The 18601-nt window shown below is 38.8% G+C and overlaps 1 protein-coding gene across 6 annotated transcripts in view; it reads left to right on the top strand.

Annotated features, from left to right (window-relative positions):
• Positions 1-18601, top strand: part of Dip2c (DIP2 acetate--CoA ligase C (putative)) — a 436072-nt gene that overhangs the window by 276889 nt on the left and 140582 nt on the right. For all 6 annotated transcript variants that reach the window (XM_013075790.3, XM_004854585.3, XM_004854586.3 and 3 more), the window contains 2 exons: positions 1013-1138; positions 10777-10986. In XM_013075790.3, the coding sequence (XP_012931244.1) occupies positions 1013-1138; positions 10777-10986 (336 nt within the window). The remainder of the gene's footprint in view (positions 1-1012; positions 1139-10776; positions 10987-18601) is intronic.

The following is an 18601-nucleotide window of genomic DNA, read 5'->3' as shown; positions in this document are numbered from 1 at the left end:
GTGTCATATATACTCAGCTCTGTTTTTATGGTGGGAAAGGAGCCACAGGCTACACGTACATCAGTGGTGTGGCTGTGTCTCAGTAAAACATTATTTACGCAAAGAGTTGGAGGCCGATTTTGGCCCACAGGCTGCAGTTGACTGGGCCCTGCTCTAAAATGTAAAGTGGGTTTTCTGGTACCAGCTGGCAAAGAACTAGATTGACTGGGATGGAGTTTGGGGAAGATTTCATGAAGGATCCACATGTTTGCAGTTCATAAAGGCAGTAGGGTTAGAGTGTGATGGAGGTGAAGGCCTTAGAGTTAGTCATCCCTAGCCGCATGGCTGACCTATTTGATAACTCTGGAAGGTTTTATAACCTCTGACTGCTTTTTCAGGAAATGAAACTAACCAAAGTATCCCCTCCTAAGAATTGTGGAGAATATCATGACAGATGTCTTGCCTGGACTGTAACTTCTAACTGGTTCCCAGCATCTCCTGCAGTCTTCTTTACAGCTTTCAGAAAGACCCTACTGAAATGAAAATTGGATCATGTGTGGCCATTCATTTGTACTCAGATTTCACTGAGAGCTCTTTTCTGACTTAAGGATTCAGACTAGCCACTCAGTGCATCTCTGTCACATCCTGCTTCAGTTCTCTCTGGTGTTGGATTGCTGTCTCTGACCTGTTAGAAAATACAGAGCATGAGGCACAGTGTCTGTCTCTTACTTACACTGGATCCTCAGGCCATACATATTACCTTGCAAAGCAGACATTCGGTACATAGGTGTGGAATTGACGTAATGGGTTAATGTCTCTAAGATGTCTGACACAGTACCTGGCCTGTAACTGAGCACTCAGTAAGTGTAAGCTTAGTCCATTGCTAACAAGTTGTATGGTGCACATCCTTCCTTCCACAGAACATTAGAATGAATTGTAAGGCTTCAACATGTGAGCTGCAGAAATAGCCAGAGATCAAAGTCCAGGATCTTGACTGAATACTGCAATAACCGGGCTTTCTCTTGGTTTCTAGATGTTCATACAGAGGCTGTTCAAGCAGCTCTTGCTAAACACAAAGAAAGAAAGATGGCGGTGCCCATGCCTTCCAAACGCAGATCCCTGGTTGTGCAGACTTCGATGGATGCCTATACACCTCCCGGTAAGCAGTGTGCTTGCTGTTTCTGCTTCTTAAACATGATACACATGTTTTAGAATTCACTGCTTGCTTGGCAGCCATCCTCTTTTTAGCTTTCACAATGGTGGTATAAGTCATGTTTTTGTGAACAGAAATTCCCAGTTAAATTAAACTGGGAAGGAAAATTAACATTACTATGTATGTAAATATTTACTTTAGACTTTTCATCACGACTCTCATATATGTGTTCTTTTTAAAGTCTTATAAAGTGTTATTTCTCTATATAGAAGAGTTTGTACCCCTACAGTTCTAAATGAAGTTGGACTTTTCTGCTTAGACTGTTACATACATATATTTCAATATATGTATATATTGTCTGTATAATATGAATACATTGTGGTGTTATATTGAATGGACAATATAGGCAGTTACTTGAATCAGGGTCATCAAATTTCACCTTTAAAGTAGCAGTCATGATTTTACTCTGCAGGCCAGAAAGTCTCTTTCACAACTACTTGACTCTGCCATTGCAGCTAGAAAGTAGTTGTAGATGATATGTCAGCTAGTGGATGTGGTTGTGTCCCAGAAACTGTATTTACAAAAACAGGTGGTAGGCCTGAGTTGGCCCACAGGTTGACAACTCTTGATCTAAATGGTTGGAGGTAATAGCCCATTTATGTTTTTGTTGCTTTAACAAAATACCAGATGCTGGGTACTGTATGAAGAACAGAAATTTATTTAGCTCATAGTTCTAGAGGTTAAAGAGCATGGTTCGTGGTGCCTGCCTCTGGAGGGCTCTGGTGAGGGCCTTCGGGCTATTTCACAGAAGAGCAGATTGCATCATGGTTGGTATGAGTGCAACAGGGAGAGAGAGAGCGCACATGAGAAGGATTTGGGGGAAAGTAGAGGAGTTTAGGGCTCAGTTTTCTTTTTTGTAATGATTTGGGCACAAGAACTATTTGTCAGGTCCCATGAGAACTCATCTAATTCTTTCCTTCATAGGACATGCCCCAATTACCTTGCCCTGGGCCCTGTTTCTTAAAAGTTCTGCCACCTTCTGATACTACTGAGGACCAATCTTCCAACAAATGAACCTTTGGGGGACAAACTGGAACTATAGCAGTTACATAGTATCGCTTTTATTTCATTTTGAATTCCATATAGCTACAAAGCTCTCTATTTCACTGTGCACAAATAATTATAAATTATATGTCATGGTCTTCAAAACTACAATGAAAGACAAAGTGAAATTATTCAAGCATCTGTTAGGAACTTAAAGAATTAAACCTACTTTTCTTGTTGATTTGCTTCTGCGGCTTTTGTTCCAGCATTGCTCATATCAATTTTTATTTGCTTTCTGTTGCTGATAACACAACCCTACCGAGTAGATGAGTTGTAAGGAAAGGTAGCTTATTTTGGCTCATAGTTCTGGAGGTCTAACACAAAGCCATATTTGTTGATGGCCTCTGTATTAATCAGCTTTCCCAGCATTGTGACACTGCCCCCATATCCCCCCACCTCCCAATACCTGCAGTTTTAAAAAGAGGAGAGGTTTAATTCGGCTCACATTTTCAGGGAATTCACTCCATGGTCAGTAGGCTTTAAGGCAGCAACATCATAGGGGCAGGCCATGACAAAGCAAAGATACTTAGTTTGTGGCATCTGGAAAGCACAGCAGGGGAACATTGCCAAAGAGAAGAAGCAGGGATCAGACATAAACCCTCAAAGCCACTCCTGCATGACCCACCCAGACCCACCCAGAAGAGTGCTCCACCAATCCTCTGGGCAGATCTCAAAGCCAGTCAAGTTGACACTTTATGCTGCAGCCTCCTTCCCAGCCCAGTCCACATGGCATCATATGACAAGCATGTATGTAGATGTGTCTCTCTTGCTTTTCTCACTGTTATGAAGCCACCAGAATTTAATCACTTCCCAAAGGTGCCACCTTTTAAGTACCATAGTTGGATTAACTTTCTACCCTCTTAATCCTTTCAATGAGGATTAATTTTAAACCTGAAACCTCAGGGGAGACACTAAACCTTGTCCAATCACAGCAGTGTTCTTGTGAGCCTCTCTGATCTGCAGGCTTGAGTTACTTTGCATGCCACTTGGAACAGATTAAAATGCTACCTTTCCCCAGCTAAGTGAAATGTAAGGTGCAGTAAGAATGGATGAACATGTACACCACTATTTGGAATCTCCTGTATTTTAAAGCTTAGCCCTGAGTGTTAGCGAACAGTGAGGAAAATAGGACATACTTCAAACCAGAGATGTGGCCTGATAATACCACATGTATGTCAGTATATTTCAAATTCTTAAGTATCCCAATTTATGTACCTTTAAAGTCAGAAGTATGAGCTGTTGAACCCAGGTCCTTTGCACTGAGCTACGCCCTCTGTGCTTTTTTTTTTTTTTTTAAATTTCCTTTGGAATCAGGGTCTAAGTTGCCCAATTTGGTCTGAAACTTGCAGTCCTCTCGTCTCCGCCTCCCAGAGTGCTGGGATTACAAGCATATGCCACCATACCTGCCTGAACCACTTTTTAAAGGAGAATTGATGACTTTAGAAGCAAGAAGCAATGTGATCTATTGTGTGTATTTTCTTCTCATATTAAATCCATCCACTGAGAGATATTATTGGATCCTGCATGATGAATGGCAAAACATTCATGTTGAGTTACAAACCTTGTTGTATAATTGTCTTTGCAAAGCATAAAGAACATCATTGGAAATGTGAGTTTTAGTGAAATGTTTCTCTTTAATTATCTAACTAGCATTTTCATGTACTTCATACAATACATTTTACAAATGCAATCAGGAGTCCTAATGATACCATTACATAGGATAGTTTTTTGCAGTCAGAAATGTCCTCATCATTATAAAAAATGTTTTATTCACAAGCTGTTTTGTGCTTAGCAATGGTCTCCCTATTTATTACACTTGAGCAAAATCTTAGCTTCATTTTTTGTCATCTCTTTCCTTGGTTGCTGGTAACAGTTATTAGAACTCATTTCAAGTTTATTCTTCTGTAGAGAACATCCCTTATGTTTGTATTCTCTGCAGAAAATGACTGGTGGCTAACCAGTATCATAGTTTCTAGAAAAGATTGAATTAGGTTTATTACTGCTTCTGTTAAGAAACTTTCCTGTACCTTTTTTGTCTCCTGGTGTTGGATATAAAATTTGGGGCCTTTGCACTCCCCAGCCATTTTTCATTTTTTATTTTGAGATAGGGCTAAGCTGCTGCTCATGCTAAGTTGGAACTTGAGATCCTCCTACCTCAGCCAGAGGGATGGGATTATAGGCATATGCTACCACACTCAGCTCCCTTTAGTTTTTAATGTACAAAATTATAGAAATAATTTCCCAAACTTCTGCTTCTAGCCATAATGTAATAACTGGTTCCCAACTAACACATTTAGTATAAATGACTATAAAACTGCAAGAAGCAAACCTGCAGGTGTTTTTACACTGTGTGGACCACCAGCAGTACAAGACTGAACCTTAGAGGCTGAATCTGATCAACAAAATTTATTGTAGTGGGTTATATGTTTTAATTTGGTACCAAATGGTTTAAAATTATATACATAGAGGGCTTTCATGTCTCTATTGGAAAGCACTAATCTAGGTATTTGATACAGCAGAAGACGAGAGCTTTCAAGTATATAGTTATGAATATTCAAGAAATTAACAATATGAAAAAGAACTAAAGGAAAATGTGGTTTTAATGTTTCAGCTGAGCAGAGAGAGTGACCTTCTATTCTAAATGATGGAGATAAGGGAGTTTCAAGTTACAAATTTAAGGAGCTTGGAAGTTACTGCTTCATCCTAACAATAGTGAAAAGCTGAACAAAGTAAAAAACTTTAACTCTTAGATCTGTAAGAAAACCAAGGTCACGGGGCAAACTACAGCCCCCCAAAGTGGAAAGATAAATGGACGGATTAGGGAATCGCAACACATGGGAGTAGTAACCCTGGCAAGAAGCAGTGCTGAAGCAGGAAACCTAAGTGGTCATTGACTTATTGCCACCAGGTGTGGACAAGTCTGAGGTAAACTTCAGGGGAGACTTGTTCATACTGCACTCTGTCCTTACTTGCTCACATGTGAGCTTTACCTTCAGAAGATTAACCAGGTTTTCAAAGTAAATACAGGAAAAATCCTCACATGTTCCCTGCAGAGGAAAGGAATTGTTCCAGAATATATCCTGATACTCTTAACAAGAGTGACCTTCAGGAGAAACTAGTTCATGAAAGATGGACCTGCTGGATTTTTTACTCTCAGATCCTAATTAATACCAGCACCTCAAGCCATAGGAGAAGGAAAGAAGAATGAGAAAACAGCAGAAATACACTATTTGAAGAAATAGGTCAAATTTCTCATATTGGTGTAAAACACCTGCCCACAGATCCTAGAGTTCGGTGAATCCCAAGCAGAACAAGTATAAAAGAATTGTGCCTATGTCCATAGTAGTCAAAATACAAAGAGAAAATAGTGAAAATAAGCAGTAGAAAAGTGACCTTTACATATTGGAGAATAGTCATTTCAGTAAATAATGACTTATTTGAAGATAAAATACAAGTTAGAGGTAATGGAAAGACATTGTTGTTGTTGTTTTTGTTGTTATTGAGTTCCAGCCAGAGTCTCACTGTGTTGCCAAGGCTGGGATCAAACCTGGTGATCCTCTTGCCTCAGCCTCCCAGGGTGCTGGGATTACAGACACGTGCCACCAAGGCTCAGATATCTTTAAAGTCCTAAAAGGGGATAAAAGCTGTCAATTCATTCCCAGTAAAAATATTCTTTATAAACACGGGTGCATTAACAGTGAGAAACTTGAAAGCCTAGAAGCTGTTACTAGCAGAACTAAACCATGAACATTCTATAGAATATTGTTAGAGTGATTGCCCTTTGCTTCTGTTACTTCACATTTTTGAGGTCCACCCATGCCACAGTAGGCACATTTTGCTTCCCCAATAACCAGTGGATGTCTGTTCACTTTGTTTCCATGTTTTGAGTATTACAAATAATGTTTGTGTCAACATTTCTGTGTAGTTCTTTGTGTATCCATCTAATTTTATTTATCTTGGGTAGATTCCTAGGAGTGGGAATTATTGAGTCTCACTGAAAGTTTTTATTTGGCTTTTACATACTTCTGTGGTTTGTATTTAGATGTCCTCCAAAGCCTCATGTACTCATAGGTGGGACTTTTGAAAGGTAATTGTGTCAGGGGGTGCTATAGCTAAATGTGATGTTAGGAGGTAGGGGTCTGGTCCAAGGGGCCCGTCATCTGGGAGGTGACCTGGTAGGGTGTAACTCTCCCAGATTCCTCCCTCCACTTTCTACTTTCTGCATATGTGAGGTATGAGCAGCTTTCCTCGGCCCAGGCCCTTCTGCCATGCCACCCACCCTACAAGGACTGAAACTTCTAAAATGTGAGCCAAAATAAACCTATCCTCCTTTAAGTTATAGTGTTGGGTATTGTGTATCAATGACAAGAAAATGACTGAACAGTATTAGCCCTATTATTTCCAGAGTGGCTGCACCATTTTACACTCCAACCAGCCATGTGTAAGCATTAAAGTTTCTCTACATTATCACCAGCTGCTGTTTTATCTATGGTCTCATTATAATCATTCTAGTGGTGAAATAGTATGTGTCTTCGTCACTTTTTCATCACTGGAACAAAATACCCAACCCACAAGTTAAAGGGAGAGACATTTATTTTGGCTCCAGTTTCATCAGTTTCAGTCCATGCGTGGCCAGCTCCAGTGCAGAAGCCTCTTGGTGGAAAGGCCTGGGTAGAGGATGCAGCTCATCCCCCAGCAGCCAGGACACGGAGAGTGAAGGGAAGAGCAGGGGAGGGAGATATATTTTCTAGGTCACACCCCAGGGACTTGCCTCCTGTGGCCAGACCCTGCCTCCTAACAGCACTTTATGCTCTGAACTCTTCAGTAGATGAATCCACTCCTGAGGACAGCCCCTCACCACCATCCGGTCACTTTCTAAAAGCCCTGCTTCTGAGTGCATGAGCTTTGGAGACATTATAAATCTAAGCCATAACAGTATGCCATTATGGTTTTCATTTTCATTTTCCTGACAACTAATGATGCTAAATCTCTTTAAATGTGCTTAGTACCCATTTGTAAAAGTACCTTAGTGTTTGTTCAGATATTTTGGCTATTTTATATAGTGAGTTATTTGTCTTCTTACTGAGTTTTAAGTTCTTTATATAACCCAAATATAGATAAGTACTTTACTGATGTATTATTTGCAAACTGGCTTGTCTTTTCACTTCTCAATGGTGTGTTGTGGTAGGAAAAATAATGCGCCCCTCCCCCTCCAAAGATATCCATACTCTGGTCCCTCAGAACTTGTAAAAAATGTTTTGTTACTTCATACAAGGGACTCTGCAGGTATAATTTTCAAAGATTTTGAGGTGGAACAGTTATCCTAGATTAACTAGGTAGACCCACTGTAATAAAGAAAAAAGAAAGATCTTCATAAGAGAGAGGGGAGAGTTTCAAAAGCAGAAAAAAAAGGAAGAACCAGAGATTGAAGTGATATATTCTGAAGATGGACAGACTGTAGGCCAAGAATGCAGGTAGGTGAAGAAGGATTTGCCCTTGAAGTGTTTGGCAGGAGTGTCACCCTATCAACAACTTGATTTTGAACTTTTGACTCCAGAACTGTAAAATAATAAATGTCTGTGTGTTCATAAGCCACTATGTTGATGGTGTTGTTATACTAGCTGCAGGAAGACAGTAGTCTTTTTGAAACTTGAGAGTTTTTTATTTTCATTACAGCTAATTAATCAGCTTTTTTATTTTATGGGTTGTGCTTGTGGAAGTTTTAGAAGCTTTATTATCTTCTCTCATTTATCATTCATCCATTTTGAGTTATTTGTGTACAGCAGGACATAATGATCTGAGTGATATTTGGGGTTTCTTTTTATTTTTCTGTTTTTGATTTTGTATTCCCAAGTGCCACAGCAGCCTTTGAAAAGACCATCTCTTTCTAACTAAATTGTATCTGAACCTTTATCAGAAGTAAACTGGCTATAGATATAAGACCTTATTTGTGAATTCAGTTTTATTTCCTTGATATATATGCTGTTCTTGTGCCTTTAATACTGCCATTTTTGCTAGAATTATTAGGAATTTTAAAAATGGGATAGTGAAATCCTCCATTTTGTTCTCAATTTTTCCAAATTATTTTGTCTATTGTAGGTCTTTTACCTTTGCAAATAAATTTTCGAATATGCTTTTAATCTCTACAGATAAAAAAAAGCCTTCTAGGATTTTAATTAAGGATTGATTTTGATTTATGGGTAAATTTGAGGAAAATTGCCACCTTGACAGTACTGAGATGTCTAGTCTGTGAACATGAATATCTCTTTATTAAATTTCTTTTTACTGGATCTTTAATGTCTCTTAATGATGTTTCGTGGTTTCAATATGTACATTTTGCAGCTTTTGTTAGATGTAATGTTTTTGGTTCAGTGTTTTGATTTTTTTGATGCTGTTGTGAAGAAAATTTCTTAATGTTAAGATTATTCACTGCTTGTATTTGTTTATCTTTTTATCTTGTATCCTAGGGTATTGATGAATTTTTTTTAATTCTTGAAAATTTTGGTGGATTCCTTATATTTTTCTACATATAGGATCCAGGTCATTTATGAATAATGACTTTTCTAATCTGGATGTTTTTATTTCATTAATTATTTCACAGCTAGAACCTCCCAGATTATATTGAATAGAAGTGGTAAGAGGGGACATCTATGCCTTGTTCTCAATCTTAGGAAAATGTGTTTAATTTTTTACTATTAAATACAGTATTAGCTGTCAGTTTTTCTTGAATGTCATTTAAGAAGTTGGGGAAATTTCCTTCAGTTTCTAGTTTGTTGATAATTTTAATATTGAACTGGTCTTAGATTTTATCAAATATTTTTCTGATGTCTTTTAAGATGAGATTTTACTCCTTTTATTCTACCAAAATGCTGTGTAATATTAATTTACTTTTTAATAAGTTAACCATGATTCCTCTTCACAGTATATATATAATTCTAGTCACCACTTGGTCATGGTGTATCATCCATTTTATGTTACTTATTTAGTTTGCTGTGGTCTTGTGATGAATTTTTTTATGTATATCATGAAGGTTATTATTCTGATGTTTTCTTGTGAAAAGGTAAGGGGAAGTGAAGAATGAAAGATTGTTTGGAAAAGAGTATGAGGAGACTTGCTGGGGACACAATTATGTTAGGTGTGAATATATGGATGTATGCATTTCTCAAAAGCCTTAAGTCTGAATATACAGAATGTGTAAGTTTTATATAGATTGTATTTTCATAGAAATTGTTATATCAAAAGGCAGAGTGGGAGAATTTCCCTAATATTATTGTCACTTTTCTAACAAATTTTTAACAAGTAAATTTGAGACGAATTTTATACAGCATGAGTTAGGTGACAGTGATGATGAATAATGGTGTAGATATTCTTTATAATTACTGCTATATTTTTACAAATCCTGTTTCATACCCTTAGCCCTCATTACTCCTACTCCTGATAAGTGCTCTAGAGCTGCTCATGTGCCTTCTTGCTTCCTGGCATCTCTCATAGCACACCTTAGGTAGGGTCCTGAGGGTCATTCTTACATTGCAGTTTCAATAGGAAATGTCTCAGTAATGCATTCTTAACTCAAACCCCCCTTGCTGCTAACTAAAGTTATTTAATGTAAAATGTTTCCATTCATTTCAGTGGAAAAAATAATGTGTTTTATCTCCACCCGTGTTATCTAGTTTTCAGAGAAGTCAACTAAATAATGAGAAAAATTTATAAGAAATGAATATTGTAAAAACAAATAGATTTAGCTTGACAGTAAAATATAATGTGATGAGAGCTTATGCTGTGCAACAAAAGCAGAGATAGAGACCACAAGAGGGTACAAGTAGGTGGAGAGGAAATGGGGACCATTCTTTGTAGAATGCATATTTCTTTTTATACTGTTTCTTCATCAATAGCTCAGTCTTTATGTACATTGTATGTTGTATTCACTCTGAGCCTCAAAATAAATTATAGTTCAGGAAAACATTTCAGGACTACTGAGATCTAAACACAATCATATTATGAAACATGTGAAGGTGGCATGCATGTTACATCTTTTGAAGTGCTGTCCAGTCTGTTCACTTGATAGATGTGTGGAAAAAGGGAGGAGCTTCTTATTCCAGCACTCTGGGAGGCTGAGGCAGGAGGATCACAAGTTCAATCCTGGTCTGGACAACTTAGTGACTTTGAGAGATCCTTTCTCAAAATAGTAAGGGAGGCTGAGGCCGTAGCTCAGTGCAGATCCAGTGGGTCCAATCCCTAGAATTACACATATACACTAAAAAATACAAGCTGGTTTCTTTCTAAACTGTTGTGTGGGAGAAATTGTTGTACTTCAGTCCAATGTTATAATGTCCAAGTAAATGTTTTATAACATATTCAGGATATTTTGACTATACTTATCATACTAAAAAAAGGGATGCATTACCTGAAAGGTGATAAAACTTTTCATGAGTGTTTAAACTAAAATGTCATTGAAGAGTTAGCAGATTTATGGATAGGAGTTGACTTGAGGTATTTCTTCACTGCAATAGGTAGCAGATCTCATCTCTTTTTCCACGTAGATACCTCTTCTGGCTCAGAAGATGAAGGCTCAGTGCAGGGTGATTCACAAGGAACCCCCACCTCCAGCCAAGGCAGCATCAACATGGAGCACTGGATCAGCCAGGCTATTCATGGCTCCACCACGTCTACCACCTCCTCCTCATCCACACAGAGTGGAGGCAGCGGGGCCGCCCACAGGCTGGCTGACGTCATGGCCCAGACACATATAGGTGAGTACCCATGGTGAGCTGGGGTCTGTACCTTTCCCCATATCTGCTTTTCCTGTTATGAAACAAGCACTGAGTGTGTATTTGCTTGTTCTGTTTGTATCCTGGACGTAGGACCTACCTGATGGTCATAGCCCACAGCCCCTCTGATTCCTGGGGTGATTTGGCTTTACTGTTTTCTGAAGCTCTTGCTTTATTGCCTTTACTATTCCAGTCTCTCCCACAGCTGGAATTTCACGTGCTATTTGTTCATAAAGGTTTGCATTCTTGTTCAAGAGGGAAGCATCCAGCCCTATCATGTGTTTCTGTCTCACTCATGCAAAACTATGCTTCTAAATAACATTTTAATAGTGCTGACATACAAAATAGAGAATTTTAAAGTAGAGTTGCATTTCTTTGGGACTTCAAAATGTTGGGAGACTTAACTACTGTTTTCAGCTATAGTTACTTAGAGATCTTAGATGCTTCATGCTTCTTGGTGTATAGGATTTATAATAAGGTAGAGCTTCTGGATTAGAAAAAGCATGAAATTAGGAAGTGTTGACATGTTTGCTAACAGTGCAGAGAAGGAGATGGAGAAAGTCATTAGAGGAAAAGAGCCAGAGCCTGTTGGATGAGCGAGTGACTGTATGAAATATGGGTCCTGTTAAACATTGTTCACCTCTACTTGGGCCCATGTGCCTTTCACTTACTATACCTGGGCATGGCCTTATGTGCAGGGAGAAGTCGAGCACTTGTCTATTTTTATCCATTTTCCGCTGTGGATTAAGATATTTAAACACTTGAGTAATAAAAGTTTTTCATAAGGTAAATTAACTTGCACAAATTATGGTTCAGTATGATCTATTAAAATAGCAATGTGGAGGAAGGGCCAGGCTCAGAGAGGCTGGTGCAAACTGTGTTGTCATAGTTCAGGCAACATGAGACACAGGTAGAGACCTTCCAGCCATATCTGCACTACTGTAGGAAAACCTGGTGTCTGGAATGCTTCATATTAGCAAACAGTAAATGCAATTAGTAACTTAAATACTCCAAAGTTATCTCAGTTGCCCAGTGTTTATTTGTAGATCCATAACCACTTGATGGATGGATGCAGTAGTTTCAAACTGACATTTGAAATCTTAGCCTCATTCACACTCACTTAATGAAGCTAAAAAAAATCAGCCTTTCTTGTATACAGAGTGAGACATTTTGTCCGTGGTTGGGAGAGCACGATCAGAGCTCGGTTACTCCATTAACAAGTACTGAGATCTCAAAGTCACTTCTGCTTTTGTTTTGCAGTGAAAAATAATGGGAAAATAATTTCTTATCCTTGTATGCCTTAAAGCAGTTATGAGGAATGTTCTTCATAAGTTTTAAAGTAATACTCAAATGTAGAGTGGTATTGTTTCAGGTGAACATATTTTCAGGTCCATGTATGCTGGTTACTGTGAGCTAATAACCTCAATTTGAAATCACAGTAAGTTAAACACTAAACAGAAATGTGTCACTATTAAATATTTTTAGGCAGTAAAATTTCTCATGTTTTGGAACCCAGAATGGTGGCTGAGGCTCTGGGAGCTCCATCTCATACTGGAGCAAGGAGGTCAGACACCTCTGCTACTTGCAAGTATTCATATTCTCTGATTTTGTTCACTTTTAAAGAGGTTCTCAAGATATTACCAAGAGGAACACAAGATTTAGAACACATTAATTGCTGCATTTGGCTTTCCCTTTGTGAGTTTACACTTGGAATCCTGGAGGAAATTACAGCCTGGAGAATTAAATTTATCCCAACTATAAAAGGTTGCATTACTCATGTACATCAAGGCTCTGTGCAACCTAAATATAATCCTGCAGTGTGTGACATTTTAGTAATTTCTCATTTGGCACAAAGATAAGTTCCTAGAATATCTGTGAGTTTTCTTTGAGTATGAAAAAGAAAATTTTTTTGGAAAGAAAGTAGTGACAAAATAATGAAACCTGATGAGAAGAGGAGAATTAAAATACTTTATTCCTGTAGCAAAATAAGAGAAGTAAAATATCAGAGTTGGCAGCATTTGACCTTTTGTTGAGATTATCACAGGCATAGAAACAAGATAATAGCATGGGTGTGCAAGTACCTGGGTGTTTGAAAGCTCTCAGGGAAAAATAAACAGTCCCATTTGCTGATCCCTCCAGGTAAGATACTTACCCGGAGACCATAGGGCTTCCTTGGCCCACAGGGTAGAGAAGCTAAGGAGTTGAACACAGCATCTTCTCCCAGGCAGGCTATTCTTCTCAAGTCCTTTGTAGTTTTTTTCACAAGTTTCACTATGTCAGCAGTTAAGTAGGGATATCTTCCATGTATCTCAGTAGACAAGCTGGTTTAGCCAAGGATGTAAAATCCCACTCTGGATTATTCTGTTTCTTTTTCTCTGCCTTGACTTACTGTGCATCTGTCAAGGTCTGCATGTGACTGCCATCCTTGAGAGCACTGTCAGGCAGAGGCTACATCCTGGGATGCTGAGGTCTGAAAAGCTGTAAACTGGTAATTCCAGAAAGTCAGCCCTGCTGTTCTGCTGACTCCCTGGGTCACAATTCCACTGGGATACATTGCAGGCCCACCCTCTGAAGAGCTGTTGCTCATTGTCAGAACATACTTAGGAAGAACCTTAAACCAATTAGAAATACAGGGATTTATATTCCAAAGTATTTTAGCAGTGTGAAGAATTGAGCATCACCAGTAGACTTAATGGAATGCTCTTAAACTTCAGGAGGTGTATTTATAAAAAGTGTTCAGAGTAAAATGTTACAGAAATTATTTAGTAAAAAGGAATGGAGGAATTGAGGCAGTATTTACTTACACATTTTTTCTAAACTAAGAAATAAGAACAAAGCAGAATAGATAACATTGTTATTGTTCAGAATCAAACTTTGTACGTATAGGAAGTTAGACTTTTATATAAACATTTCCCTTTTGTTTTGTTTTGTTTTTAATCTCCAAATACATCGTTAAGGTCTCCATAATCTTTTCTTCATGTACTCACCTGGTGACCTTGTCACAGTATGTGTTGGAAGACATGTTTTCATTAGCCAGATAGTCATAGCAATAATTGCCATTTCTAGAGAGTTTTACAATTTGGTTGATATTAATGTTGTTTTCAGTGTATTTATATTAGCCACCAAATTCTCATCAGTTTTCTTACATCTGCGCCTGCTACATACTTGTTACATAATTAGGAGTCTGGCAGTTGTACATTGATTCTAGATTCCTAGATTCCACTTTACCAATTAATGCATTTATACAGAGGGTCTGAATGGCTACCATTGTGGTATATTATCCTCATTTATTTATATGTGATTACCTAAAGTATTATTAATACTTTGAAACATTTATAGTCTTAAAATATCCCATACAGATTGCAGTTGGTGATGTTGGCAAAATCTGGCTACTTAGGTCTGGGATCTCCTGCTACAGCCCGCCTCTTTCAACTGGAGCATTCTTGCAGCTAGAGGTTTATAATTTTAGAGCAGCTCAGCAAGCTTTTCTTATAAAGGGCTGGAAAGAAGATATTTCAGGCTCCATGTGGTCCACATGCACCCTGTTGGAGCTCTTCATCTTTGCTGTCATTGCACAAAAACAGTCCATAGACAGTAGGCAAACAGTGGGTATAAGTAAAACTTTATTTATAAAAATAGATGGCAGACAAGGGACTATTCAACAAGTTTGAGGTTTAAACCACTGTATTAAAAACGTTGGCAGAAAGTCAATAGGTCTTGCATGAGATAACACCAGGCAGGACAGAGTCTCCTAGCAGTGACATACATGATGTGGCTGCTCAGCTTCTGCCCTATTTTTCAGTACCCACTGACTATATTCCCCCCTACCCTACCAGTTCAAGAGGCCACCTCTCATCACTGGCCGCACATTTCCATGTCCTTCCATGAAGTCTTTCACAGTGCCTCATGTTTCATAGTGCCCTGTGTTTCATAGTGCCCCATATTTCATAGTGCTTGTGAGCACCTGCAGGTCAGCCTCAGCCTCTGTCCTGAAATCAGCTTGTCTACCAAGGCCTCCTTGGCTGTCACATCAGACCTGTTTTCTGGGAATGAGGCTCCCATATTCCCAGGGTAAGTTCAGACTTCACTTGTCATTGTTTTCTCAGGCACAAGTCTTGGCAGATCTCATGAGTCTCGAAGTCCTCCTCCTGCACCTCACTCTGTGCCCCTTGGCCAGTGCCATGCCTTTTTGCCTGTCACTAGGACTCTTCACACCCACTCTAGCCCCACATTTCTCTTCCTTTCAAGCTGTCCCATACTTAATTTCCCCATCAGTCTTGTGAAAATATGGGCTTGGCCCTGGCTCTTTTTCCCAAAATGGCTTTTGTGATTTTCACTTATTAAAACTGATTCTGCTGGCTTTAAATTTTAAAAATACAAAAATGTTTGTTGGATCCAAAAGTATATTAACCCTTCACCCACTCCATGCCCCTCTGAAGGAGATTGTCACTCCACTTTCCAAGAATGCCTCATAGATCTGCTCACTTACACCATAATGTAACAGTAGAATCACATCTATTCATTTACATCTTTTTTTTCAATGTTTAAATGCATTTAACTCAAAGTAGTAATATAGTCATTTGCACCTTCATGCTCTTGAGTTTCACAGAAAGGCAGAGGAAAGACCCCAGCCAGGCCTGTTCCAAAAATGTCTTAGCATTAATTGCCCGGTTTTTTTAGGATGTCAAGAAGACTGTGTCACTTCATTTCCTGAGACACAATGAGGAATAAATAGAATTCTTGTTTTGTAGCTGAGCAAACTGAGACTCAAAAAGTTGAGTATGTTGCCAGAGGGCAAGCAGTTGAGCAAGAAGATGGAGAAAATCCTGCCCTTTACTCAGTACCCATCTGTTAACTCAGACTGTTACAATGCAGAGAAGACTCTTTTTCAGACAAAAGCACAATCAAATATTGGATAAAAAAATTAAAATCTCAAGAACTCAGAAGGAAGCTCCCCTGCTGCCATCCCAAGCTCCTAGGGCAGAGAAGCTGAGCCAGTCCCAGCACCCAGAAGGAAGCTCCCCCGGCTCCATCCCAAGCTCCTAGGGCAGAGAAGCTGAGCTGGTCCCAGCACCCAGAAGGAAGCTCCCCCGCCTCTATCCTGAGCTCCTAGGGCAGAGAAGCTGAGCCAGTCCCAGAACCCGGAAGGAAGCTCCCCTGCCTTCATCCCAAGCTCCTAGGGCAGAGAAGCTGAGCCAGTCCCAGCACCTGGAAGGAAGCTCCCCTGCCGCCATCCCAAGCTCCTAGGGCAGAGAAGCTGAGCCAGTCCCAGCACCTGGAAGGAAGCTCTCCCGGCTCTATCCCAAGCTCCTAGGGCAGAGAAGGTGAGCTGGTCCCAGCACCTGGAAGGAAGCTCCCCTGCCGCCATCCCAAGCTCCTAGGGCAGAGAAGGTGAGCTGCGTGGGTGCTAGAAGCACCCCCCCCCCACTTGGAAATGAGAAGACAGGTAAATAAGCCTCAAAAACAGACTTCTGGATCACCTACAGCAACCCCAAAGGGAAACCAGATGGAACAATCTGATACTCAACCACCTAGACTCTCTGAACTGGCAACAAATGAGGATCTGGGAAAAATAAAATCAGAAATAAATTACTCAGATAACAGCAAAGATTTTGCTCATGGTGCAAGACATGATTAATAAATCTAGAGAGGACACAGATAAAAAAATAGAGGATCTGAGGAACATGATGGAATCCCAACATAGGAAACAAATGGAATCCATAAAACAGATACAAACAGATTTCCAAGAGATTAAAAACTCCATCGAAAGTCTGCGCAGCAGAGTGAACCAATGTGAGGATAGAATTTCACATATAGAAGATAAGATTGCAATTAGTGAGGAGGAAAAGAAAAATTGCTTTAAAATTATAAGGGAACACGAGAAATCAATCCAGCAGCTGCTAGACAATGCAAAGAAGAATAACATAAGACTGATTGGAGTCAACGAAGAAAGAGGAGAGAGTGCAGATGACATAAAAAACTGTTCACAGAAGTGATGGCAGAAAGCTTCCCAAGGAGGGGAAAAGAACTTGACATACACATAAGTGAGGCATATAGGACTCCAAATAGCCTTGATCAAAAAAAATCTACACATAGGCATATAATAGGATTCCAGAAATCCAACAGAAGAACAAAATTCTACAAGCAGTGAGAGATAAGAAACAAATCACCTACAAAGGAAAGCCCATCAGAATCACAGCAGACTTCTCAATGCAAACCCTCAAGGCAAGAAGAGCTTGGAGTGATGTATTTCAAGCCCTAAAGGAAAACAGCCTCCAACCCAGATTCGTGTACCCTGCAAAACTATCTTTCAGAATGGATGGAGAAATAAGATACTTTCATGATAAAGAGCACCTCAGGAACTTCATGAATATCAAACCAGCACTCCAGAAAATTTTAGACAATACCCTAGGAAAAGACAATGAGGATCACAACCCCAGGAAACCCAGCAGAATGAATCCATTGGGTGTGACAAATTAAATGCAAAGGGGGATAATCCAACAAAAAAAGTCATGACAAGGCTTTTAAAACTTTTAACTTCATCTCCCTAATGAGTGTATAATTCAGTCTTGGTATTGTACTGATTAGTATTTTTCTGATTCTAGAGTTGCACACTTTTCCTTGTGCTGTACTGGCTATTTATCATCTTATGTCTACTTTTTAATTGGGTTGTCTATTAATGAGCTCTAAGAATTCTTTATATATTCTGGTCATAGGTTATATGCATTGTAAATATGGTCTGTTTGAGGACTACTTTTCATTTTAATGATGTCATTTAAAGTTCTAAATTTTGATGGAATCTCATTTATCAATTTTTTTTTATACAACATGTCTTTTGTATCCTAGGTAGTTCTTGCCTACCCCGAATTCATAAACATTTTCCCTTATAATTTCTTCTTAAAGTTTTATACTTTTAGGCTTTCATATTTAGGTTCATAGATTCCTTTAAGTCATTTTCATGTATGGAAATAAAGGGTTGAGGTTAATTTTTTATATACGGATACCAGGTGTTCTAGTGCCATTTGCTGCAAACACTGTCTCTTCCTTGGCTCTTGAATTGAGTTTATATTCTATAAAATGCTAATGTTAAATAATCTTTCAAAACTCAGTGGACCATATATGTGTGGTTCTATTTCTAGATTCTCTTGTTTTATTCCAATGATCTATATGTCGTTCCTTACACCAACACTGCCTTGATTACTGTAGCTTTAGAAGAAGTCTTAAAATTAGGTACTAAACATCTTCCAATACTGTTTTTTTTTTTTAACTTTTCTAGGTCCTTTGTACTCCTACATAACTTTTCAATTTCAATATCCAATTCTTCATTTATAGCAAGTATACACAGACCTGAACTTTTATATATATCTTGTGTTTTCTAATCCTGCTAAATTCAAGTACAAGTTCTAGGGGCTCCTAGAGATTTCTTAGTATTTTCTCTGTAGATGATCATTTCATCTACATATAAAGATTTTGCTTCTACCTTGCCAATCCTATCCTAATTGTGTCATTTTATTGCCAGACTATTTTGGTGGGGCGTACTTTTCAAAGTTTAATGGACAGATAAAGAATAAGCATATCTGCCCTTGTTCCCCACCTT

The sequence above is a fragment of the Heterocephalus glaber genome, unplaced genomic scaffold (genome assembly GCF_053883595.1).
Source record: "Heterocephalus glaber isolate CG9 unplaced genomic scaffold, H.glaber_assembly_v1.0 deba00001472, whole genome shotgun sequence".
NCBI classification, from domain to species: domain Eukaryota; kingdom Metazoa; phylum Chordata; class Mammalia; order Rodentia; family Bathyergidae; genus Heterocephalus; species Heterocephalus glaber.
Note: the sequence above shows the minus strand (reverse complement) of the source record. Positions and strands in the feature narration are given on the sequence as shown.